At 40.1% G+C, this 27,265-nt stretch overlaps 2 protein-coding genes across 3 annotated transcripts; one reads left to right on the top strand and one right to left on the bottom strand.

Annotated features, from left to right (window-relative positions):
- Positions 1-268: 268 nt before the first annotated feature.
- LOC139447119 (NFX1-type zinc finger-containing protein 1-like) lies at positions 269-10,141 on the top strand. 2 transcript variants are annotated; one of them, XM_071228290.1, is made up of 4 exons: positions 269-374; positions 2,336-2,414; positions 3,242-8,430; positions 9,007-10,141. In XM_071228290.1, exons 2-4 carry the CDS (start codon positions 2,371-2,373, stop codon positions 9,207-9,209), a joined length of 5,436 nt encoding a protein of 1,811 aa, XP_071084391.1. In that variant the 5' UTR covers positions 269-374; positions 2,336-2,370; the 3' UTR covers positions 9,210-10,141. The 2 variants fall into 2 exon arrangements, with proteins under 2 accessions (XP_071084391.1, XP_071084392.1); XM_071228291.1 differs by lacking the exon at positions 269-374 and adding an exon at positions 425-452.
- Positions 10,142-11,648: 1,507 nt separating this feature from the next.
- On the bottom strand, positions 11,649-17,720 carry LOC139447127 (monocarboxylate transporter 5-like). Its single transcript, XM_071228304.1, has 5 exons — positions 17,681-17,720; positions 16,192-16,335; positions 15,606-15,752; positions 13,546-14,541; positions 11,649-12,133 (listed from the first exon to the last, which is right to left on the bottom strand). The coding sequence occupies exons 1-5, from the start codon at positions 17,718-17,720 to the stop codon at positions 12,015-12,017; spliced, it is 1,446 nt and encodes a 481-aa protein (XP_071084405.1). The 3' UTR covers positions 11,649-12,014.
- Between the last annotated feature and the right edge of the window lie 9,545 nt (positions 17,721-27,265).

Here is a 27,265-nt window from a genome sequence, read left to right as displayed (position 1 = left end):
CCAATGCTTTTTATACTAGCACTGAGATGGGTTGAACACGTGTATTGCAATAATACGAAGGTATTTGTTTAAGATTAAGGTCAAAGGTGGTGGAGGTGAGGTGAGGAGAGGTGAGGTGAAATCGGGTTTAACGTTGCGTCCAAGATTATTGCACTTTTATATATATATGAGCATGTGTGTGTGTGTGTGGCTGCTTGAACTAGTCCGGACTGATGCCGATTTATAGTGCTAGCCTACTGAGATACTATGCCGCAGTCTTAACATGAAATTCCTAGTTTCGGTTTCGTTTCGGGGATTTACCTTCTGTTCCGAGAAGAGATTAACAGCACCATATAAGGGTGTCAGAGAGAAATGGCGACTGTAGAGCACACAAGGTAAGTCGCACTATTACAGTCGGTGATTGTTCAACCCGTCTGGCGAGGGTCGTATGTCCCAATGGTCATGAAATAAACGTAGGTTGTTCATGGTACTCACTTCCGTGATCATGGCTGCATGTAATATATGATACAGACGTGCTTCAGCATACTGGTTGGATGGCATTTGAGATTTACCTGGTGTAAGGACCAGAATTGGTGCCGAGAGATATATGTATATTTGTGTTGTGTGTGGTATGAAAGTATCTGTTGAATAGGGTTGAAATGTAGAAATCACTCATGCATTTCGTCAAAATGCAGTGAGAACATGTTCATACACAAGGAGGATTTGCGCGTGGCATGTATGTATTACGATTATGGATAGCTGCAGCCGTAGGAAGATTAGTTATGCATTTGTCCTAATGTAAAATTATTTTCCAAATATTGAAAGTTTTCGACTGGTAGTCATGTGAAACCCTTGTTATTTTTTTTATCCCTGGCAAGTGTTTTGAAAAGTGAGTCGATATTTTCAAGGGAGGTAACTCGTGTGGCGCTATTCTCTGAAGCCAGTATAACGATGGCAAGAACGCAATCATATCGGTGGGTAGTTCGAACGTAGCAACTGATATTTATTTACGATTTGTCTATTTTACAAAAAACACAACCCGTCAAAATAGAGGAATAGAATGAAATTAACAACCAAAAGCGTCCCCGCCAGGTATTATGCAATGAGACATCGAATGAGCTTTGTGTTGTGTCTTTTGTTGCTTGTGTGCGTGTGTGTGTATGTTTTGTTTGTGTGAGCATATTTGTTTTTTCACGCTGCACTCGGGTATATTCAAGTTACGTGAGTGTGACCTGTGTTTATTCGAGTCTGGACCAGACAGCCCAGTGAGTGATATTTTGAGCAACGACCCATGCAGTCAGAGTACTATGACTCGAAATTAAATAAAGTCACCGAGCTTGACCCCCAGATCCATTAGGCCCCCTCTTACGAACGGAATATGTTGTTTGTGACCAACTACGTGTGTATATATACATACATGTAAATATAAACATAATGCATTATAATGACGAATGTATTTTACTGTAAACAAATTGTTTGTTATTGTGCCTACTACAGATAACAGTTTGCAAACAGCACCAGGATGTTGGAAATATTTTAGTATATCTTTGGATCTGGCCGACACCTGTGCTGACATGCAATACCTGGTAATTAAATACATGTTTCGGGTGTCCCGAGACGCGACATAAAAGATAAACGTCTCGTTTGACCAGCAATGAAAGTGTTGAAAAACAAATAGTTGCAAGTGATCAGCTGAGCATACAAACTGTGACAGTCTACAGCTGACACCGATTGCAATTGTGGTATAATAATATCTACTCAAAACGCTCAAAAGAAACGCGAATACCATACTTTTTGGTTAATATATGAAGAATTCCTTAAATTCAAAATAATAGATAGGTTCGATGCACAAACGTACCTACTGTAATGTCGTGTGAACCGACGCTCACATGTGGATACATAGATCCATAATTAGTATATAGTCATAAGAATAAAGACACTCTGTGGTGACAGATTGTTAATTAGCCATAAAGTGGTACACAGTGGAAACATCTCATCCTAACGTACTTATGTTCTAGGGTTCGCGTTTCTTATGGCGGTGAGTATATATAAATAAATAAATAAATAAATAAATAAATAAATAAATAAATAATTCGTTTAGTTATATCACCTCATTAGTATGACTCTATTCACCAAATGACAACATTGACATATTTTTGGAATAACAGAAAGATGACGTTAATGAATCTAGCTATCTGATTGCTTGGAGTCGGTTGGCCGGTCTGTGCGAATTTCATGACGTCCTAATGTTTGTGGCAACAAGGTACAAGTCTCTTCATCTCACACAATGACCCACACTCCATAAGTGACACGTATAACTCATACTGCAGGCTGATTATGTGCAAATCTGTTCCAGGTGATCAAGGCCAAGTGAGTACTGATCCCTAAACAATGGACGATGAAAGCGCGGAGGAGCAGTCTTTGCCACAGCGACGGTAACTATGGCAACTCAGACATATGTAACATGCAAATATATATGCACTTAGAATCGGTACTTCTGAGGCTGTAATTCTTATTATATTACACGAGGAACGATTGCTTCGATATATATATATGGCTGCTATGGCACTGGTGATAACACATGTTTTTGCTGTTTATTTGAGTGAGTGAGTGAGTTGGGTTTAACGCCGCTTTTAACAGTATTCCAGTTATATCACGGCGTGTCAGCTTAATGTGGGAGGAAAGCCCGAAGTGATGCAGGTCTCAGACTGTTTATTTGAGATTGAGGATCTATGGTGAAAATAATTTTGATAATCCTGTGCCGGCTACACAACCTTGTCCTCATGTAGGTCAAGTGAGATTATGTCGTGGCACGTTGTCCGTTTGTCGTAAATTTTACAATAAATTGCTGCATTAAAAACAAACAAACAACTAACCTTATATAACTGAATACGGCTTCGAAACGTATCCACTCAGCTATTACACATTTTTAAAAAGGTACAGGAAATGTAACATTCTTTATATAATTATTGTTATACAGCGTCACCTATACAGTATCCAATTCTCACACCACATGTTTGAGGGACAGTCGGGTAGCCTGGTGGTTAATGCGTTCGCTCGTTACGCTGAATACCCGGGTTCGATTCCCGACATGGGTACAATGTGTGAAGCCAATTTCTGGTGTCCCCTACCGTGATGTTGCTGGAAAATTGCTAAAAGCGGCGTAAAACTGTACTCACTCACTCACTCACTCACTACATGTTTGAGGAGACACACCAAGAGCTATTGTTAATACCCTTAACATGTCTTATGCACTGATCAGGGGTGGCGCTGGTGCACATGGAGGCAAGGGGAGAGGAAGAGGACATGAAAGACCAAGGGGCACCTCAAGGATTACAACTTCTATAATAAGAGACATGTTATCTAAGGACCCTGCAGAAGTTCTTACTCGGCTGAGCAGACCTAACAATGGACTTATGGATTTTCTGAAACAACCGGATCTTAGCGTAGATGCAACCAAATCAGTCCTAGCCGCACTTAGTAAGGCATGTCAGTGTGAATCGATGCCCGAGGGATTGAATACAATGATCATGAACGTCCTTTTAACGCCATTCTTAGATTCTACTCTAATTCGTCTCCTCACTCAGCTAAACATGAACGAGCATGGGGACAATGGTGTGGTAAGAGATTGTTTGCCGCTGATGAAAGAGATGCTGAGTAGAATGCCCACTGATGGATGGATCAAAGTCCAGACAATCACTATCATGGTCCAGTCCCTGTGGCAGAAAGGTGGCATGAAAGACGAAGACCTCAATAAGAGCATGCTCGAAATTTCGGATCTCCTTGTGAAGTCTCGACCTCCTCCTCCCTCCCCGGCCGTTGGAGCAACAGGTGGTGCAGCTGCCATGGCACAGAATCAAGACCAACCTCCACCTGAGAACTTTCGCGAACTACCAATTATTCCTCGGAAGGATGAATTAGATGGGACAACAGAAGTCTTTCTACTCCCAAATAAAGTCAAAGATCGTTTTAGGGATCTTGAACAATATCTTGAATGCCAGTTTCGTCTTTTCCGAGCAGATGTAATCATACCACTGAAAAAAAATATTGTTGACTTTCAAACTGTTGCTGAAAACACTTCAGTAGGATACAGGATCTACACAGATGTCCAGATCATTAGACCGGTTTGCACACACAATGGTCTGGGATACAGACTTGCATTTGATTCCAAACCACTACGACATGTTAAGTGGGATGCTACGCGAAGGTTGATATTTGGGTCACTACTCTGCTTGTCCTCAGATAATTTCAAAGATAACATTTTCTTTGCTACAGTTGATCAGAGGGTGAAGGAACATTTGAAGAATGGACTTGTTGATGTGCAGTTCATCTCCCAACATGACGAGGTGGCAAGAATCAATCGGGATGAAAGGTTTGCAATGGTTGAATCTCCAGCCTACTTTGAATCTTACAAATATATCCTAGAGGGAATGAAAGAACTCACAGAGAGAAACTTTCCATTCCAGCAATACATTGTTGAGTGTCAGAATGATGTACAAACACCGTTGTACTTGAGGCATCAGCAAAATGTTTTGTATGACTTGCGACCACTGCTTGATGAAGATTACAAAATGACAGATTTGGCGGACAATGCCAGTAGTGCTGAAGGGTTTCCAGCAGGATCAAATATAGCAAAGGATGTAAACATTAAAGACATTTCAACTTGGCCAATGCCAAATTTTCTACACCTTAACATCTCCCAACATACCGCTTTGAGAAATGCATTGATGAGAGAATTTGTTCTCATACAAGGACCCCCAGGTACGGGTAAGACATACCTTGGAATCAAAATCCTGAAAGTTTTGCTCCATAACTCTCACGTATGGCTTCAAGGACAAGAGAAACTGCCAATCCTTGTAGTATGCTATACCAACCATGCATTGGATCAGTTCTTAGAAGGAATTTTGAAGTTTTTCAAGGGTAGACTCATACGAGTTGGTGCTCGAAGCAAGAGTGAAATCATGCAAGAGTATTCCTTGAAAAATGCTAGACAGAGAGTAAGAGATCTTAGATCCCTGCCAATGACTGTTCATGCAGGGAAATTGGAGACTCTGAGAGCAATGGATTCACTGAAGGCAGAAATTCATACCACAGCTGCTAAACTTGAAGTAGCAGAGAGAGAAATTGTACATGAACGTTGCTTAAAAGAGTTCATGACAAAAGCCACAGCAGGTAACTTCTCTGTTGGGAATGAGTATGAAACCTGTCAGATAGTTACCTGGTTAGGGATCAAGAAGAGATTATTTGATATTGAAGAGGAAGGTGAATATCTTCAACACCAACTAGAGGAGCGAAAGTTGGCTGATGAGGAGGAAGAAGAGTATGAAGAAGAAGAAGAGATGATTGATATCCCAGTAAATCACCGCAACCAAAGACATCTTGAGGAAGACCTGATTGACTCGGATGATGAATATGACTATGATGATGTTCGTAGTAAAGCACAAGGTTTAGATGCTGATATTCAGCACGTCCGCAGGGAATGTATGGGGTTAGACATAACCAATCTTGATGCTTCAACAGTTACAATGTTTATGCCACCACAACAGAAGAAAATCCACGAGGAGAAACAGAGACAGAAGAGATCACTGAAAGTCAGTCTCATTAAGAAATTACGCTCAACTGAGAGAATGACATCACCCGAAGCTGCAAATGTGCGTAACATCTGGAGGCTGAGCATTAAAGACAGATGGAGGATGTACAGATACTGGGTGGATGTACTCTGTCGACAGACCAAAGGAGAAATTAGAGACAAAGAAGGTGATTATAGACGTCTGACTAAACAATACAAAGAAGTCTTAATGCAAGAAGACAGGACCATTCTTCAGAATTGCTCCATCATAGGGATGACGACAACAGGTGCAGCAAGGTATCAGAAGGTTCTGAACGAAATTGGTCCCAAGATTATTGTTGTGGAAGAAGCAGCCGAAGTGCTTGAGGCCCACGTTATAGGAACCCTCAGTCGGAGATGTCAACATCTTATCCTCATTGGAGATCACTTACAGCTGAGGCCAAACCCAACTGTTTACGATCTTGCAAAGAAATACAATCTGGAAATATCCCTTTTTGAGAGGATGGTGAACTCTGGTCTTCCACACGATACACTACTGTGGCAACACAGAATGCGCCCTGAAATAGCAGACGTCATTCGACCACTCTATAAAGATTTGAAAGATGACAAGAGTGTGCAGAAATATGACAATGTGAAGGGTATTGCAAGGAATGTGTACTTCATTGAACATCAGTACCCACATGAATATGATGAAGAGACAAAAAGTTTTAAGAATGAACATGAAGCTCAATATTTAGTAGGTCTGTGCAAATACCTTCTGAAGCAGGGCTATGGTACTGAGCAAATTACAATATTGACAACGTATTCCGCCCAAATGCATTGTCTGAAGAATAGGATGCCAAAATCGCAGTTTGAAGGGGTGAGAGTTGTTGCTGTTGACAGTTACCAAGGAGAAGAGAATGACATTGTGCTGTTGTCGCTTGTCCGAAGTGGAGATGAAACAAAAATTGGGTTCTTGAACGAGAACAACAGGATATGTGTTGCACTCTCTAGGGCCAAAATAGGACTGTATGTTATTGGAAACTTCAGTCACATCACTATCTATAGCCCACTGCTAAAGGACATTGCTACAAAAGCATCTATGAAAGGATTTTATGGGCCTGCTCTGCCTCTGTCATGTCAAAATCACCCTGATGACATGGGAGTTGGAGTTATTGATCCTAGGGATTTTGAAAGAGTCCCTGAAGGAGGCTGTACCAAACCTTGTCTCTTCCGCCTAGCGTGTGGTCACGTGTGCCCTCGAATGTGTCATGTGATTGATGCAGAGCACAAATCCATCACATGTTCAAAACCATGCAAGCGACAGTGTCAGAAATGTAAAAGCTACCACTGTGATCTCCCTTGCTACCAGCCATGCAAACCCTGCCCTGTACTCATAGAGAAAACGCTTCCAAGATGTGGACATGTCCAAATGATTCCTTGTGAAGAAGATGAGAGGACGTATCAGTGCCAGGAACGATGTAATGATAGTTTACCATGTGGCCATGGATGCCAGGGTGCATGTGGACAGCCTCATCCTCCATGCAGGGAGCCTGTGAAAGTCACCAGGCCATGTGGTCATACCATATCAGTGGAATGCAGAGAAAGAGATACAGCTGTTTGCAATCATGAATGTGGTGAAATGCTCATTTGTGGAGATCAATGCAAGGGTAAATGTGGTACATGCCATCAAGGGCGTCTGCATCAGCCTTGTCCTTCAGAATGTAAACGAATCCTCATATGCGGACACGAATGCCAGTCGTCTTGTAGCAACTGTCCACCTTGTACCAGGAGGTGTGAGAACAGGTGCAACCACAGCAAATGTCCGCAGAAGTGTGGAGATCCCTGTGCTTTATGTAAGGAGCAATGCCAGTGGAAATGTCGCCACTTCAAATGTAGCATGCCATGCGGGGATGAGTGTGACAGACCACGATGCAAAGATATTTGTAGGAAGAAACTTGAGTGTGGTCATGAGTGCATTGGCATGTGTGGTGAACCATGTCCAAAGTTGTGTCGACATTGCGACAAGGACAAAATGCCAGATGTGTTGCTTGGAAATGAAGATGAAGCAAATGCTCGATTTATTGAACTAGAAGACTGCAAACACATTTTTGAAGTCACAGATTTGGATCGTTTCATGGATGAATCATCTGAAGACAAGGACAAGACATTAGTTCAACTGAAGACATGTCCTCGATGCCTCACGCCAATCAGAAGGAATCTCAGATACGGCAACATCATTAAGCAGGCACTGTCAAGCATAGAAAAAGCCAAAAGGAAGGTTATTGGCGATAACAAAAATGTCAAAGAACTCAGAGACTCTGTGGACAAGATGAGGAATCGTCTTCATCCAGATGATTTGGGTCCTGTGAATGTACTCTTAAGGTCTTTTTCGGTTCATTCAGTGACCATTCTGTCAACCCAAGATCGACAAATTCGTATCATTAGACAAATATCCAGAATCGAAAGGACCGTGAAGGAAAGCCTCGGAAAATTCAAACAAGCTGGCAATGAAACTTATGGAACTCTTTTGAGTTGTCTGAAAGACTTCAAAGATTGGGCCCTTCTTCCAAGGTCTTGTTTTGGCAAGCAAGAGGTCCAGGATGCACAAAGAGAACTGGAACGCTTGTCTCTGCTGAAGTACCTTATAGACTCAAGGGAATGGATAGACGTTGATAAAAAGGAGGTTCCAGCACGGATCATGAGGAACTTAGTGGCGATGATCAGGCAGCTGGAACGTCCTGCAAAAATGGGAGATGACGTTATGGAAGAAGCAAAGAAAATGAAGGAGGAAGTGAAGGAGTTTGTCCCAGGGTCAGGCATTGGAGTGACGGATGACGAACGGTTGATGATTGTGGAAGCTATGGGACTCAACAGTGGACACTGGTACAAGTGTAGGAGAGGTAGGTTGGTGCATTGATAGGCTTTGTTGGGTTTTTATTTGAGGGTTACAGGCATATTTGCTTGCTATTACAGAAGTCCTAAATTATCATTATCAAGTACGACTCTCTTGTCTAGGGTTGCAGACTAACTGGACGCCCTTTACACTGAAATATGATGATTCGAGGAATGGTTCCACATGCACTAATATTGTTTGTCAAGATCCATTGTCACACAGTGGTCTGAGGCAAAACAAGTCCCTACAGGGTTGCATCATTCAGCTGCAAAGATATGCTGTTTTGGGGTTCGATTCCATTATGTTCATTGGTTTGTCAGTACTATTATAACCCATGTTCATGGGTTTTATCAAATTAGAAATGTCTATGAACAGCGCCACTCCTTTAAAGATTAAGATAAAATGAAATGTTACAGCCTCAGTGATATTTATTTACAGCTGGTATAAAAAAGGTTATATGTAAACTTATCTGTTAAATCAGTGCACATCCTAAAATAGACTCACATCATCATAGTCCCACATGCATTATGTTTTGTCTGTATGATTGACCTATCTAGTTGTTGTACGTTTTGTCTTTACCCAGGTCATGTCTATGCTATTGGTGAATGTGGCAGAGCATACGAGGAGGCCACGTGTCCTGAATGTGGCGGGACTATAGGAGGTGATGCCCATAGACTGACAGAGGACAATGCCTGGGCTCCCGAGATGGACGATGCAGAGGAACCGCCTTGGTCGGAGGAGAGAGACTACATGCTTGCTCTGGAAATGCAGTTTGGTGGCCGCTGATGGATATGTGCGTAACATACATGTGCACCTGTCTACAATTATGCTATTGTCTATTTGGTAACAACGCTTTTCTGTCAATATGGACATGAGACTCTCCAGTGTGTCTTTATTGTGAAAAAAACACACTCTGGTCAAACATGACTGTTTTAGCACTTTATGATGCATAGCAAATGTGGATTTCATTAGCCGGATACAAATGTAGTATATGATGAAACTAATTTGATTATTGTTGATCATCTCAACGTCTAAACCAATGTATTGTCTCATATATTTGCCATAGTTCAACTATGCCTTTCATGGATTATCTTGTACCCTGATATGATACGTTCCAATAATTATAAGCCACACGAAGCCTTCTGTTAAATCATAGCAGGCTGTTATGGCAAGATAGTCTTTTCATGCTTGCTTACTTTGTCCTCCTTGGTGACACAAACTGTACAGCAATACAATATATTGCCATGTAAGTTCCCCAGACGCTACAAGTAATCCTTGCCTATATCTCCTTGTTTTATTTTGAATCTGTGTATTTTTTTATATCATAAACAATGTGTTAGTGATGTTTGACGACTGGGATTTATTAGTACACCCACATAAAGTATTGTGTTCCTGATCTCCCCACGAAATGGTGTTAAGAGGCTTCAAATCTATTTCATCTTCGTGTATGATATCTTAATCGTGAGTATTGTTACTCAGACTGTGACATTTTTCGATAGTACATGATACTTTATTCTTCTTGATTATAACATCAGATATGTAGATAAAAGTATCGTCGTAGATGATATTTGGTTTATTTGCAGTAATACACTTCCGCATGCACTTGTTATATTGGTGACAGACACTTGCCCTTTCTAGAGTAGAAGTTTGTTTTCTGCAAGAGGAGCCCAAAGGCACTAGTATGAGTAGCGTAATGTCAGACTAATAAGTGTGTTGCTTTCTTTCACTGTTTTTGCTGGTGCGTACGAAAGATTCTAATCTAGCCTCTTTACCACTTTACATACATGCATTCACGTAATTGTTGGTGAATTTTATCTCACCTGACAGAAACTCAAGTGAGTCGTCAGTCCGTGTGTCCATCATCAAGTATTCAATTTTTGACATATCTGGTAAAACAACATGGCCAGTGACGCTGAAACATTGCTTATACGATCCAATGGATCATAAGTGTCTCTTAAATTCGCTCAGTTTGCTATTCTTTGTTGCTCTTGTATAACGTTTCTTATACGCTACTCAACGACAAAAAGTGCTAGGGCACTGTAGCTCACCTGGATATGTCTAAGAGTGTAAAAGGTTCTTTTCAGCATTGCTCATACCTTTTTCTGCAACAACTATTTAGGATAAATGGAGCCTTATATTACGTCTAAGGGGAGTAATATTTTCTAATGCTTTAATTTTGTTCTAATTATTTTAAACAGCCATACCACTAAAATCCTAATGATGTCATCATAATGATATACATTCAGGCCGAAGTTCAGGTTCCTCAGTCTGGTAATTCCATAATGAATTCGAACCTCTTGAACAGATTCAGGCGTCATGGGAGCACGCTCTTGAAGTTTCGGCTGTATTGGTCTTGTGGGTTCTGAGATTATGCTTTCAGTGCGAGAAAATGTATATTGAGAGAATGTAGGGGCATTGTCAAAGTTCAAAGGTCAAATGAAGGTTAAAATTTAAAAAAATGTCGCAAAAAAAAGAAGCTATTTGTGGTGCCCCACTACTGCCAATTTACATTTTGAACAATAATGATTCGATGATGACCTTAAATAGATATTCAAAATCATTGCCATAGTGGCCATATTGAAAACAAAGTAGACATAATTTATGGATAACAACTTCTTTATAAAGAAATGGAATGACATGGAATAAAGAAGATCTATAAATGGTGTCAACTTTGTCAAGAGTATTCACTCTAACAGGTTTATTACAGCAGAACCGTTTAAGGATTAAATATTGTTACAGTAAAAGATATGTTTCAAATTAAGTAAAACTCTGTTAACTCGATGCAAATGTACGAAAAGCGTTATCGATGATGAGGTCTAGAGTTGACACTCCTCTTGTCTCGAACTACGGATAACTCGAAACATGTTCGATGGTCCCCAGGACTTCCACTTCTATAGATAAGAATATTTTCCGATTTACCAACTTGTTTTTCGTAAAGAGTGTACTTTTGTTGTGATTGTAATCTGATTGTATGTTTGTACAATATATGGCTATTAATGTTTTGCTGTTCTACTTCAAGAATGAATAATAAAGGCTTTCAATTTGTGAGTCTCGCGAGTCAGTGGTTACGACGTTCGCTGGTCACACCGAAAGCCCATGTCTAGTGTCTACCGCCGCGATATTGCTGAAATATTGAAATATTTTCAAAACCTTTCAATTAACTTGCGCACAGAAACGCATGCAATAAATGAAAAACTAAAATGTATTAAAATAGCATGCGTAAATACTGAGTGAAACTTTTGCACCATGGTCCAAAGGAACTAATTTCCGAAACAAAATTGCAAGCTAATTTACATTCCGAATCAAGCCTACATAATAAGAACAGTTATATACATCTAAAACATTATTTCATTGTTTTAAAGTCTTAAAATATTCACTAATTTGGGGCAAAACCCAATAAAGTGATGAATAGATGAATTGCTCAAAAAGTGATCTGGACCTCTGGAGTAGTGAGTGCACATTATTCAGGTTGCTGTATATGCAACAGTGTTTTGTTTAAAGCAGCAGGCAACCCCTCAGAAAGTTGCACGTCCCTAACTAATGTGATGTGGTTTTCGGTGCGTTGTTCTCCACTGCTTCCTGTCTGCTTAGTTATTCGATATTTCTCTTCGCTATCGGAAGCAGCAGCAGGAACATAGCTGACATCAGTTGACATGCCCCCAGGAAGTGGAACGAGGCAGCATAACTCCCAGAGAAATCTCTGAGGGCACCTACAAAACAAGTAACGGTAACTTTTTATACGATGAAACGAGGGTCATTCCAAACATGCCGTAAATATGATTGTGTTTACAGTCGACCAATAAATCGTTATGAGTTTAATATGAGCTCAGTTTATGTCGTGACTGTCTGGAAGTTAACCAAGGCATTATCTTTCCTTACCTGAAGTACGACACCATGGGTGCTGACTGATCAGTTGGGAACTAATTTTTTACCTACTGAGAAATACGAAGTGAGATGCTGGTGTGGTCATTTTTATCCCCCTGACATATAATGACGGGGGGATATAGCCATCAGTATGTCCGTCCGTCCGTCCGTCTGTCCGTCCGTCTGTCCGTCCGTCCGTCCGTCCGTCCGTCCGTCTGTCCGTCTGTAATCATTGTTTGTCCAGAGCATATTTCCTAAACCGTACAACCTAGCTTCACAAAACTTGGTACACTTAACAATCAGGCTCAGTAGAAGGGACTTTTACTATTTAGAGATTTTTAGAATTTTATATTTTTGTCGTTTCCATTGAAATATGATGAACTTAGGAAATTTGAGGGTACTGCTCGTGTCCGGACCAAATCTCCTGAACCATACAACTTAGCTTCTCAAAAGTGTTTACACCTATCAAGCAGTTTATGTAGTGGTGCCTTTGCTAATCTTTTTCTTTTTTCAATTCAAATTGAAAATTGATGAACTTAAGGTAATGTCCTCGTCTGGAGTATATCTTCTAAACCATGCGACAGAGATTCACCATACTTTATGCACATATAAATCTTGTTCACTTGTAATGCAGTTTGTTATTTATAGATTTCAATCTTTTTAATTTGTAGCCCCTGACATATAATTCTAAGGTGTACTATTTACCGATATCATATACTATATATGATGTGAGCTACATAACCTAGTACATTCTCTTGATGCCTTTGTGTCATGAGGCTACTACAGAGCTATTCATATGCGAATCTGCGAAGTTATTGTTATTACAATTTCCTGAGATCATCAGAAAGTGAGCTACATGAACCAATATTTAATAACCTTCATTATATTTCTGGTTTTTGGCATCAAGGAAAAAGATTTCCTTGCCAATCTAAATACATTTGAAGGTACACACAGTTTACCGACATGCCACGTCGGGGGGATATGTCATCTTCGGATGACTCTTGTTAGAATGAGCCTTTGGTGAGAATTTTATTTACCATGACCTCACTTAAAAAATCTCCAAATTATAACAGTAGAATTTTAAGTAGATTAATAACACACAGTATAGCCTGTTAGCAGTACATCTATATTGTCATGGACGTGCCACACTAACACGAAGCGCATTTGATCTTTGTTGATAATGACAAGGACCTAACAGAACATATATTAATATGATGTGAGTACATTGTAGCTGTTTGTAGATATAAATCATACTTACCCATAATTGGATAGCAAACAGCCATCATGGCACCATGAAATACCTGAACATAGCCGAATATTTTTGCAAAATATTCCATTCCAACAAAGTCTATGATCACTGCTGGATGGAGTGCTGGGTATATTCCATTGAGAATTCCAAATACTGCGATATACGACAGTATTAGTCCAAAACCATTGAAATATCTGGTCAGTTGGTTTAATATGCCTAGTACAATCATACTGAAAGCAATAAGATGGTGTCTTTTTACGCAAGGTAACTCTGAAACAACGCCAGACAGAAGCCGGCTCACTAGTTCCAAACCATTGAAAAGTGTCAAAAGCATGGCTGCTTGCATTTCGCTCAGGCCTTTTTCCTTCGCCAGCGGTGGCACAAACGTCTGTAATAACCCAACACCTAGAAACCCAAACGCTGTAAATCCAAATATAAGAAGGTACAGAGGCCTTTTAAAAAACGATAAGTTAAGAGCTTTGAAGCAGCTTGATACAACGCCATACGCTGTCCTGCCCTTCTGTAACGGTTCTTTTTTCGTTGCCAGAAATATGTCATGCTCAGAAACGTCCGGATCAGATGTTTTTCGGGCCATATGTCCCTCTGAATCATCATTGCCATTGAATTCGTGTATTTCACATTGTGTTTCCTCATCAAGCGTCACTGCATTGGTAGAAACTGGACCCTGAAAACTTTTCTCACATGATTCGTCCGTTTTTGTGTAAGAAAAGTCCTCTTCTATGTGCTGTTGTTTGACAGAGATGGACGTCCGCTGTGGTCGATAGAGGCACACAAAGGTTAGAATCTGCAGCATCATACCGGCCAAGATGAGGAAGGCTCCTCTCAGTCCGTATTCCTGGATGAGGTACTGGACGAGGGGTGGGAGCAGCATCCCACCAGTGCTGACACCACAACTACATATTGCAGTAGCTAGAGCATGCTTCTTCACGAAGTATTTACCAACCATAACTAAGCCTGGACCGTACAACATTGCTGCTCCAATTCCTGAAAAATATAATATGTACAATGATTTATACAATATATACATTATATTTTCATTATAGTAGGGTCGTTCTTGAGAAATAACACATAGTTAACAGATTGATTGGCCATCCATTAGGAGCTGATGGTGATTTTTGTAAAACAAAATCGTCATAATATATAACAAAGAAGGCAAAATTAAACAACAGACTTTTCATCGGAACCTTCACATAATTATATTTTATCCCGAAAGTAAAGAAAATGCGAAGATAGATATTTCCAGTATGTAGTTATGGTAGAAGCACGTTTTTTAACTAAACTAAAGGCCAGGACAGTCGATCTCATGACGAACAAATTATCAACATCATTTTAAAGAGTTGCGTCCCTTAGATGGTAAATTAGGTTCTTTCTCTGAGCCGTGCTGTGAATCCAACTTTCACATCATTTCCTGACCCCATTTATCCAGACGATTACTGCATGAGACGCTTACATATTAAAAGGGACATTTTATGACAATGATTAGATTCTGTTCGTATTAATGGTGCTTCATCATACATGCCACCCGTGAAGATCCGGGTATAAAATAGTTCTTCAGCAACCCATGCTTTCCGTAAAGGGCAACTAACGGGATCGGTTGGACAGCCTCGCTGACTTAGTGGATGCATGTCTTCGTATCCCAACTGCGTGGATCGATGCTCATGATGTCAATCTGGTCCTGACTCGATTATTTACAAACCGCCGTCATATAGCTAAGCGCGGCGTTAAACAACAAACAATCAAGTAAACAAACAAACAAATCATCACACATACCGATTCCTGTAATCTTTTGTATGTGTGTTGTAGCTAAAAGGCCTATAAATCATCGAGTCTGGATCAGATAAACCAGTGCTTGATATGTGACACGTCTGTCGCCGCCGTCGGGTACGATCACGCACAATCAGCATTGTCACAGAGCCTCAAAACCCTTTTCCTTTTGTCGCCTCTTACCAAACTATAGGTTGTGGGGGACCTATACAACTCGGAATATCCAGGAGTGTCTTCTAAGTAATTTATCGTTAAAGGAGTCTGTATAATAATTAAAGATGAACCTGCTATTCCGCCTTGGGAGAAGATAAGCACGTAGACGCTGCTTGCGTAGGAGTTGATAAAGACGCCTGTGGCAAGTATCAACACACCCACTATCGTTGTTGTCCTTATGGTGATTTTCTCCAGAACGACGTTGAGGACAAATAATGCTGAAACAGAACTCAATGAGGGAGTGAGGGAGGTTTAAGCTCGAAGTAATGCAAGTCGTTGATGTTATAACATCATTGGGGAAACCACCAGAATCAATTGTGGTGATAGATAATGGTTCTTCATCAGGTAAAATCAGTGAATAACATTTTCGACCACCATGACTAAGGGTAACAACTTCGCTAAGATATCTTTAAACTGTAATGACGTGATATAACCAATATGCCGATATGAAGCAGCAGCATCAGGCTCAAATCATTATTTTGATGGAAAGTCAACGTGAGTTATTTGGTTCGTGTGGCGATGACGAAATAGCCCGTCCTAATGAATTCATTATCGATGCCACCACAATCTACTTTGTGAAAGTGAAAGTCGTAATCCAGACACGTGGATGAGAGGCATTAAATAATAAGTAAGTCTGTGAAAAAACGACCTGTTTACCAGTGATGCTGTAAGCAGCAGCGTTGACACCCATGAGCAGAGATGCAACAGACGCTGTTGCATTGAACATTTTCTCAACTTCCACAAATAGTATTCCAAAACATTTGATGTATCCAGCGTTGAGAACGTTCATGAAGAAACACGCTGAAAACAATTCATACACATGATACATAGTCATGAATCGTGGTGACTTAACATCCTTGTCTATTTCACTTCTTGATTTTAAACATGACAACATATACCACTTGCAAGTAACATATATCCAATTCTCTTACAGTGAAGCCATCGTGAGATATAGTATATGGAATTTGAATAAAGCGAATTATAGGAATTCTAGAACAAATAACAAAGGTCTTGTAATTGTCAACCGTGCGTGTTTTCACAACTTATAGATTATGTCCACAATCCAGAGAGCAAATGTCGGTGTTACCTATCAGTTATGGGCGTTAACGTCTGGAGTAACAGAACGCACACCTGACTGATACAGAACATTGCATAAGGCAACCGAGCATGAGCGGTCAAAGGGTCGTAAGGATTTCCTACACTTGTGATAACACAGTGACGTGAGGACAGGTGCCAGGGTGACTCTATCGCCGTACCCGGGCTATGAGCAAACGTCTGAGACCTGCATCACTTCGAGCTTTCCTTCCACATTAACCTGACACGACGTAACGGAATATTGTTAAACCCTTCTCACTCACTCACTCACTCTGTCAACACAAAATGTGTATCATCTAACAAAGTTCAGTGTCAACAAAATACGTAGCACTCAAACCTATTATTTCAGAATTCTACATGCCAGTTTGACCATCTTGGCATTGTGTGTACTAAAAATCTTAACTCACTCACTCACCACATACATAAGTCTGAAGTTTTCGTTCAATATTCAATAAGCTTGTATACTTGTTCATACACCAATCTGGGACCGTACCAACAAGAGGAGCTGACCATTCAGCTTGCTGGACGGACGGTCACAAAACGGTCCATTATTCCTCGCGAAACCAGTTCATTCGATGTCAAACGTGCCCCATTTGGCCAAGTCCACTTCCCGATTGTCAATACATATAGACAAAAATGATTCAGGGCAGATACTTATAAAATATAAATACTTAAGCTGTATGATAAGCATTTTGATGACGTGTATACGCGGTGGTTGTCAGTATGCAATGTCACCTCCAAATGTGGGTCATTGTAACATACAATATTGACATATCTTTGAAAGGGATTTAGTGATACACACAAGGCAGAGAATATATGGATGTCAACATCTTTATTATGAGGAACACAACGTTTCCTTCATCAGGTGTTCCTCATAGTAAAGAAGTTGACATCCATATATTCTCTTCCTTATGTGTGTCACTTCTAAATGGTTGCTATATAAGTGCAATAATCTTGGACGCGACGTTAAACCCCATTTCACATCACATCACTTCGAAATGCCTTCCAAAGAACATGATCAGTCCAGGCATACGGGCATGACATCTCTTACCTGTTAACACTACCCACGACCATCCTTCGTCTGATGTCATTCTCAGACAAAATGACCAGTTCTCAGTGATTCAAGTGGTACACACGTTGGTACGCCTCCTCTATATACACTGTCAAGCTGTGTCATGTATTAAGTGGTATGATTGTGGATAAACTGGTCCCCTATCCGTGCAACACGCGAGGTCAAATGCTTCGCGTTCCCGTGCTGTGTACTACCTTTGTGTTGACCAGCTCAACTGGCTAATATTTCATTATGACATACCCATTAATAGTTCACTGCATTGTGTTTGTGTTGCGGGATCCGTGCATATTAACTATCGCTTTAGCATAACAATGCCATTTTAATAGGAAAGCAAAAAGAGTGTTGTTTTAATATTACACTTGCAATAACTCATTAAATTTATGCATGTAGTTGGTTTCTTCAGTGTCAAGCTGCAGGTATTATCAGACGTACATGTACGTCTATGGGTATGTCGAAATTGGCACGTCGTTTGTGTAGAATTAGGAAACTTTTCGCAAAGTTTACGAAAACGTGATCACAAAAATTGTACGTTCGAAACGCGTTAGATCACTCGTTGTGCCACAAAGTTAGTGTTTCCGAAGAAATGAAGTATGATTTAACTCAATACAATACATATAATTGGGTACATACTGGCCTCGTAAATAACGTCACTGGTACATGGGTGTTGTTTGTGCAGTTAATAGTAGGTGAGTGTGTTGGGTTTAACGCCGCTTTTAACACTATTCCAGTTATATCACGGCGTGTCAGCTTAATGTGGGAGGAAAGCCCGAAGTGATGCAGGTCTCAGACGTTTACCACTTGGGTGAAACCAACGAGCACGGGTTTGTGTTATTAACTGCACCAGGTTTGTCAGCACCATACCCGTGCTCGTGGGTTTCACCGAAGTGGTAAACGTCTGAGACCTGCATCACTTCGGGCTTTACTCCCACATTAAGCTGACACGCCGTGATATAACTGGAATACTGTTAAAAGCGGCGATAAACCCACCTCACCTCACCTCACCTCACCTCACCTCTTCCGAGATAACCTCGTTTTTAAGCCCACTTCCCACCATCTCATTCTGTCCAGCAGCGGAAATTACAATGTGTTGTCGTTACCGAAGAAGTAGTTAAAAGCTTATTAAAAGTATAATAGCGTCTATTTGAATCCAGGCTATTGGATATTTGGCAGGGATGTTGGCGTCCCTTTCGTCTAAGAGGCCGCATATCGCAGTGATGACAGTTTGTTATCCAATGATGGGTGTGCATTATACATATCCGCAAACAGATACAAAGTGGTCATTAAAATCATTATATATTTTTCCTTTGTCATGCTCAACACACATAATATCCGTTTCGTGTTAATATGTCATGGACAATAAAGATGTACTGCTGACATGTTTTCTATATGAAATTGTAACTATTTTAAGTCTGTTGTGACCGTTTGGAGAATGATAAAGTAATTTTAAGTCTGTCGTGGCCGTTTGGAGAATGTTAAAATAAGCTCATGGCAAAACAAGGTCTCAACAAAGGCACATTTTCCAAATGCCCAGGCCATCTGTAAGCTCGTTTTCCTAATCGCTAATGAGTTAGCTACAATGGCGGAGCAGTTCAGGTAAGAAAAGATAACTCCTTTGATAAACTCCAAACAGTCATGACATTGACAGATCTCATATTATCATTACCATTTATTGGTCGACTCTAAACAAAATCATTCTCACAGCATGTTTGTAATGGCCCTCGTTTCCTTGTACACAAGACCCGTGAAGATCCGGGGTAGAATAGGTCTTCAGCAACCCATGCTTGCCGTAAAGGGCGACTATGCTTTGTCGTAAAAGGCGACTAACGGGATGGGTGGTCAGGCTCGCTGACTTGGTTGATGCATGTAATCGATCCCAATTGCGTGGATCGAATCTCATGATATCAATCACTGGATTGTCTGGTCCAGACTCGATTATTTACAGACCGCCGTCATATAGCTGGAATACTGCTGAGTGCGGCGTTAAACAACAAACCAACAAACCAACCTTATACATATACGTTTATTTGTTTGCAGGTGCCCTCAGAGATTTCTCTGGGAGTTACGCTGCCTCGTTCCACTTCCTTGGAGCATGTCAACTGATGTCAGCTATGCTTCTGCTGCTGCCTCCGATAGCGAAGAGAAATATCGAATAACTAAGTAAAGAGAGAGCAGTGGAGGACACCGCCCTGAATACCACATCACATTAGTTTGTAACGTGGAGCGTTCCGAGGGTTTTGGTCCTGCTTAAAACAAAACACTGTCGAATATACAGCAACCTGAGCAATGAGCAGATACGACGCAGTCTTAAAATGCAGAACTGCAGACCTTATTCATTTATTTTCATGTCTATTTATTTTCAAAAAATAATCAACAGAATATATTTGATACCAGCGTATGCCTTCAATTGCCGGGTACTGATCATTAGTATATTTGGGTAAGGGTCCGACCATTTGTTGGTCTGAGTTGGTGCCAGGGATTTTGCATTTAGACTAGATAATTTTCACATACTTCTGCAAAACCAGATATTTTTTAATTAAAACTATAAGCCCAAATGCAATTTTTTCAAAAACAACCAGCAACAATGTATTTTTTGGTTGCAGACAAATTTCCAACAATTTAAAGTTTAATTTTGTTTTTCGAGCTTATTCTGGGACAATTTATCTTACTCCGAAAGGTCGTCTTAACAGCCTGTTAAAATTTATTTAAGATATTGATAAATTTTCATGAATCATGAATGTAATGAGAAATTAATCCTGATTATGTTTTGTTACTTTAAAACAGTTTTTATTGTGTAACACAATGCATTGATCAGTTTTGTTCCTTTGTCACTCAAATGTGTGGTATGAATGATTATACATCATCGTTACCGCTTGTATGATCTTTGCTTACTCTGTTCATGTACCATGTTGGTAGAATATTGGTCTGTGATATACAAATACTTTCATCCGATATGGTCTGGATAATGTTGGAATTTCAAAGAAGTAGGTAAACTTATAATTTCATACAATAAGTTTTACAGAAAGGCTTAAAGATTGTTATTGGAGTGACCAAAATGGAATCGAACGTCCACAATGGCATTCAATGTCTTTAGTTTTCTGGTCATTTACATGTGGTCCTACTGGATTTGCTTGTTTGGTATTTTACACACACACAGAACTGAGCAAATCTATCTCAGCTTCATCTTTTTGTAAAAAAGTGAGTCGGGGCTATGTCGTCCGATGGTTGGTAAATCAAACGCTAGCGAAGATTCTGTGACATCCGATCAGCCATTGGTTCCATAAACTGGCCACACGATCCACACGTTAGGCGTTATGGATGAGGTGCTGGGGAACAATTGGAGTGAGTGAGTTTTGTTTTACACCGCTTTTAACAAAGTTCCAGTAATACCACGAGGGCTCCCAATGTGACGAGCGACCGCTTTAACCACTGACTGTTATAAATCTGAAGACAAAAGAGATTCGCTGTTTCTTTGGCAGGATGCTTTTATTGACATAGACCCTTCAAGTAGAACATAGGTAGTTATACATTGTACAAACACATTGCAATCACAACAAAAGAGCACTCTTTTCCAACAACGATGTGGTAGATCGAGCAGTTTTGTTACCTACAAAACAATCTGGTTTAGTCTAACTCTTGAGGACACCGCAAGATCAGTGTCAACACTGGACAATATCATCGATGACGCTGCTGTCGTGACCATAACTTTACATCTCACACATTGCATCCAGTTAACAGTGTTCGAGACAAGAGCAGTGTCAACTCTAAACCTCATCATCGATAATTAAAAGCTTCTGTCGAGACCATAACTTTACATCGTCTTTCCCACTGAGATAAAAGAGTTCGAGACAAGAGCACTGTCAACACTGAAGCCTAAATTCTGCTGTAAAAACCAATTATCAATTAATCTTCGTCCAATTTGTTTAGGGTCACCGTACAAATGTGTTCCAAACCTTAAAAATAGACATACACCGATTTTACCTTTGTACTTTGACAATGCTCCTACATTCTCTTAACATACATTCCCTCGCAATGAAAAACGGCATCTCTTTCGACACAACAAGACCAATACAACTGAAGCTTCGCATGTCGGTTCCCGCCAATCATGGCACCTTAATTTGTTCACGAGGTTCGAATCCAGTTCCATGCCAGCCATTATGACAAACATTATGGCCATTGCTCTGTCATTTCTGTTCAAAATGTAAAGTCACACTATTAAGTATTCTCGTACAAATGCATGTTGGCGCTGAGAACATCTTCTCCTATGGAACTGTCGAACTGAGGGCTGAACTATGGCATGTATGTTTATCCCCACCATATCATCATTAGGATTTTACAGGTTTGGATTTTTAAAACAGTTGTAAAAATTGTATTGAATTAGTAAGATACGTTTATCTTAGATAGAATAAAAGGCTCAAATATAGCTGGATATTTGTTCAAATCAAGTTTAACTGTGGAACATCATGTAAATGGACCTTTATTATACAACAGTATTCATTCTTGTAGATTGTGGTAATTACATTACTTGTGCCATATTTGAAAATACTTTTGTCCTCAATATTTATGCGGAAAATATGTTACCTGCAATGCTGACATAAATGCCTTTGTTGACATTTAGACTTTTGACTACATATCAAGGTGATCTACTGTGCCATGGTGATATTTGTTATGAAGTATCATATAAAGAAAGATACAAGAGTAATGAAGAACAGCGAATGACCAACAGAAAGTTTTCTCTGATATCCCGAAAGCACGTCGTGAATTCAATGACACATTTACACATGCAAAACTAGCTATGTACAGAGCCAGACACCGGGATTGCAGTGGCACACAGCCAGCCACAACAGTACGTGGACGTCAAGTGTTGACGATGTCCAATGTCACAATACACAGCACAGTATACGGTGTGTACTTGGGTACAGCACATATGTACTCTAGTCGAACACACATCGCTCCTAGGACCACATACACATACTTTCAGACAGAAAGAACATGTCGAAATGGCAGTAAAACTGGAACATTTTGAAGGCTTAAGTCGCAGCTGGGTAAACATTCAACACAAAATGGTCAAAACACAATCGTTATTGTTATTCATAGAGGTCATATATACTGTACTGGGACATACTTGACATAAGATCAAATATCAAAATTATTACAATATTATGTAATCACACGTTTCAAAAACATTTAAGCCATGAGTGAACCGATTCTATACAATGACCGCAGTCGGATAAATGATCGGTATGGTAATACACAATTTTTCAAAGAATCATTTATGACGTCAAATCAAGCATCCGGACCTCATGATATCCGTTCAGGCAAGATTGCCCATTTTTTTATACATGACGGAGACTGACTATTCTGACCATTATCTGAGTTTTGTAAAGAATAAAATGATGTAGAAATATATTTGGTGACATAGTGTCGCCATTACATTACAGTTTATACAGATGAGAAACACAATCTTGTTTTTGGTAAGCAGTTGCTCTGCGATGTTGACAATGTCAAAACATTTTTCCAAAAAAATAATGTATATTATATTGTATATTTATATGGATATATACTATCATATGCATGTAACTATGCATGTATATACGCTTCCTTACTGAAATTAATTAATCGGAGATGCAACAGGCCATATTAAAAAAAATATGTAAGTGCATACAGAGCACAATGCGCATGAATACATCCCGCGGAGAACGGAATGTACTCGTACAACCGCGTCACTTCCGGTATATCACAATGTTCCTGCGACCTGAGAATAGAGACCGCTCCATTTTGATAAATTACACGTTAAATTTGTACATGAGGAGAACTACTTTTAATGAAAATTTAAAACAGTATTTTTCATATATCCCGTGATCTATGATAATACGTCCGTGATATTTAAAAAAAAATTTAAACATTTGAAAAAAGCCCTATGGAAACATGCTCACTCGAGCACACAACATTATCGCAAATGTTACTGAGCGGAGATATGCGTTAATCGAACCGGAGCGAGCCCTACTGGCACACACGCAGAAGAATGGGTAGAAAAGCGACAGATTCTCCTTTTCACCAGACACCACACTGCACATGACCTAGGAAAGTCAATAGCTGTGTTGATATCCTCAAATGTCGCCGTAGATTGAACCGAGGTTTTTAAAATTGCCATAGGTAAACCGTGGAAGCAACAACCCACATATTTGACATTGACCTATATTGCCTATTAATGGTTATGTGTGAAACTGTATCGTAATATGATAATAATATCAACCTCGTTCGACGTACTATTTCGTGAGCCTTATAACAACGAACAGTGTTATATTTCTGAGAATATGCGGATATATGACACCTGAAAGGTAAGTGTAAATTATATTTGTGTAAAATATATTGATGTTATTTTCTGATATTTTGCAAGTAATTATACGTATGAGTGGTTTATGACATATGTGTTTGTGCAATTTCTTAAATAATCTGACTCGTTACTTATCATTCTTTAGATTAGTTCCCATGTGTATATGTCATCTAATAGTCCCAGACGTTCACTGCTGAGCAATCACTCCTACTCCAGAATTCAAACATGGCGTCGGGAAGCTATCGCCTACCCTATGCCACGCGGCCTGGCTACAACGCGCGGAGCCTCCTCTGACGTCACGATCAACGTGACGTCATAGATTAAGCGACAGCCACTGGGTCTATTTAGGCGCGCATTTAACCGCAGAGTAACAAAGAGAGGCTTATGTTCGTGCTTTCTTGTGTACTATTGCTGTCCTGTCCGATCTCATACGGCATCAGCCTGCGAAGTAGTGGTATGTACTTTTTAAGTGTAATTATACGCAACTTCATCAGACATCTGACAGTGATTTCAAACGATGTAGGTGAATTTGAGCTTCGTATAATCGAATAGACAACTCAATATTACCTCGGTCTATCCCGATGCATTTTCCTCCATTGGAAGACAACCTTATTCCTCCCAGGCCAGCAAGTGTCTCTATAATAAATAATTCGAGATTAGATTCTAACCTGATATTTAATTATTTGTTGACACTAAATCACTACTTGACAGCGTTCATGATGAAAATGAATCTAAATGACCATCGTTTAGCCTCCATACAAGAGTATCCTCCAGAACTACAAGATATAGTGATTTGAAATGTTCAGATGGTATTATTGAATACTTTCATTTTGAACAACTAAACAATGCCGTTTTGTGTATGAAATACATATAGATTGTATGAAAGTATGAAATATGAGGGACAGTGCCCAGCGGGTAAAACGTTCGCTCGTTACACGATGGTGCGAGTTCGATTCCCAACATGGTTACTATGTGCCAAGCCCATTTCAGGTGTCCCCCGCTGTGAATATTGCTGAAAGCGGCGGTACTGTCACTCATTCACTCAATAAAATACTAATTTTCGAACCCGCGATTAACGGATCCTGACAAGGCAAGGGTACACCATTGGTCTGTGGACGTGCAATGTATAGTCTATTTCCGACCTAGAGAAATGTTGATAATAATACATAAAAAAAATGTGGTCATTACTTCGACCCTTTGAGTGTTTAGGTATTGAGAGCTTATAATTTCACGTAACTGTACATATGTAATGATAGATGTCATCAAAGCAGTTGTATAGTTGTTAGGAGACTTACACCTTGTCTATAGCCATTACGAACAATCTCTGTCGTTACTAATCACACGTAGAATACATCCAATGTCAAAGCAATATTATCAGGACAGGCTGAATGCCAGTATAGCTTGGTGATGTAGGTCAACGAGATGTGTCGTGGATAGCAGCCAGCCCTTATTGTGTTGCGCTATTCCAGTTACATGACAGGCTGTGTTTGTATAATAGAGGTACGCTGATATGTCACATGACGGGAGGTGCATACTGGTTCAAACCGAATGGGACGAGTTTGAACATAAACTTTTTCTCTTTTAGTGTCATCATATAACAGGCTTGTATCAGGTATCAACAAATGTAAAATTATTGTCGGAGGAAAACGTGATCGTCAAACACGTATACTTACGATTACAAGAGAATAGTAAATGTAATTGTATGATGCGATGGAAAACGTAAGTGAGTGAGTGAGGGAGTTTGGTTTTACGCCGCTTTTAGCAATATTCCAGCAATATCACGGCGGGGGACACCAGAAATGGGCTTCACACATTGTACCGATGTCGGGATTCGAACCCGGGTCTTCGGCGTGACGAGCGAACGCTTTAACCACTAGGCTACCCGACCGCCCCTACAAATATGTAAGTCTAGTTAGCTATATTATGAACTTAACACTTGAAAACACAATTAATTCACTATGGATTAATTAATGTGAAGTAAAATATTTCATAGACTGTATGGAAAATAGAAGCAGGGTCTTGCTTTAACACGGTGTTCCCTTTCCGTGGCATGAGTGAGTGAGTTGGGTTTTACGCCGCTTTTAACAGTATTCCAGTTATATCACGGCGTGTCAGCTTAATGTGGGAGGAAAGCCCGAAGTGATGCAGGTCTCAGACGTTTACCACTTCGGTGGTTGAAGCTCACAAATCTAGAAACATAATCGGGGCGAACCGGGATTCGAACCCACAATCATAGGTTTCTGGCGTGCCCAAGGGACGCAACTCTGCACAGCGAATTGCGGCGCCTTAATGCCACCCGTGGCCTCACCGTGGCATGACGTGGAAGCACCTTCTAATATATTATGTAAGCAACTTAAAACGAGAACAGCTTGTTTATCGTGCATATAAATAACATTCGTCAATCAGGTGTTTTGATTACATTTATTAATATGCATTCGGAGAGCGCTAAAACAAGGATCGCTGTATTTGGTTAATGAATAACACCGTGGAAAGCGGGGAGAAGGAAGACTAGATACTTTAATTGTTAACTTTACGCACATTGTACGTTTTTATCTAAATACCTGACATGTATTGTTGTACAGCATTAAGGTTGCATGCTGCAGTAAAATGTGACATACGTCAAGTGTTCTAACTAGCCAACTCGCCCAATCATGATGACGACACTCCGTATTCAAGTACATGCACTTATGATGTGAACTTTCGAATTCCCAATACTTATATCCTGAGATTGTAATTCAGACCCATAAGGTTGTATTTACGAATCACTATCAAATGGTGAAAAGGTAAGCGTATTATGCCCCACCGATGCCTTCCGTCACAAACACATACAAAGGCAAGTCAATTGGTGACACCAGACGGGGACATACTGTCCGAGTGAAAATGGGGAATAATTCCTCAATTTTTTCATGAAGGGTGTTTCTTAACGTGCAAGAGGATGTTTTAGGTCTGGTGATTCAGAGCTTGTTAAACTTCTGCCGTGACTGACTGTCATTGGCTGTGTTTACAGTCATCTCTGAGACTTAACGTCAGTTAGAGGCAGACCCACCTGATTTAGTTTTGTGATTTGTGAACATGGATGAGTCTCATCATCATCCACCCGTGAAGATCCGGGTTGTCGAGAGCATGTTCCAGTTGTCTACTTCTTCCTTGGTCTCATTTTTTCACCTTCTGTGCAACCAACCCATGTTTAACAAGTACTAATCACCTTTATATATAGTTTTGTTTGTTTG

Source organism: Haliotis cracherodii, unplaced genomic scaffold (assembly GCF_022045235.1).
Source record: "Haliotis cracherodii isolate W230 unplaced genomic scaffold, xgHalCrac1.p SCAF_7, whole genome shotgun sequence".
NCBI lineage: Eukaryota > Metazoa > Mollusca > Gastropoda > Lepetellida > Haliotidae > Haliotis > Haliotis cracherodii.
This window is presented reverse-complemented; position numbering and strand designations above follow the sequence as displayed.

Excerpts from the sequence above, each read along its gene's own strand:
- LOC139447119 (XM_071228290.1), top strand. The coding sequence starts at position 2,371 with ATGGACGATGAAAGCGCGGAGGAGCAGTCTTTGCCACAGCGACG. Across the intron at positions 2,415-3,241 it reads CAGTCTTTGCCACAGCGACG|GGGTGGCGCTGGTGCACATG; the intron begins GTAACTATGGCA and ends TGCACTGATCAG. Across the intron at positions 8,431-9,006 it reads CTGGTACAAGTGTAGGAGAG|GTCATGTCTATGCTATTGGT; the intron begins GTAGGTTGGTGC and ends GTCTTTACCCAG.
- LOC139447127 (XM_071228304.1), bottom strand. The coding sequence starts at position 17,720 with ATGACATCAGACGAAGGATGGTCGTGGGTAGTGTTAACAG. Across the intron at positions 16,336-17,680 it reads GTCGTGGGTAGTGTTAACAG|CGTGTTTCTTCATGAACGTT; the intron begins GTAAGAGATGTC and ends AATTGTTTTCAG. Across the intron at positions 15,753-16,191 it reads TGCTGCTTACAGCATCACTG|CATTATTTGTCCTCAACGTC; the intron begins GTAAACAGGTCG and ends GTTCTGTTTCAG.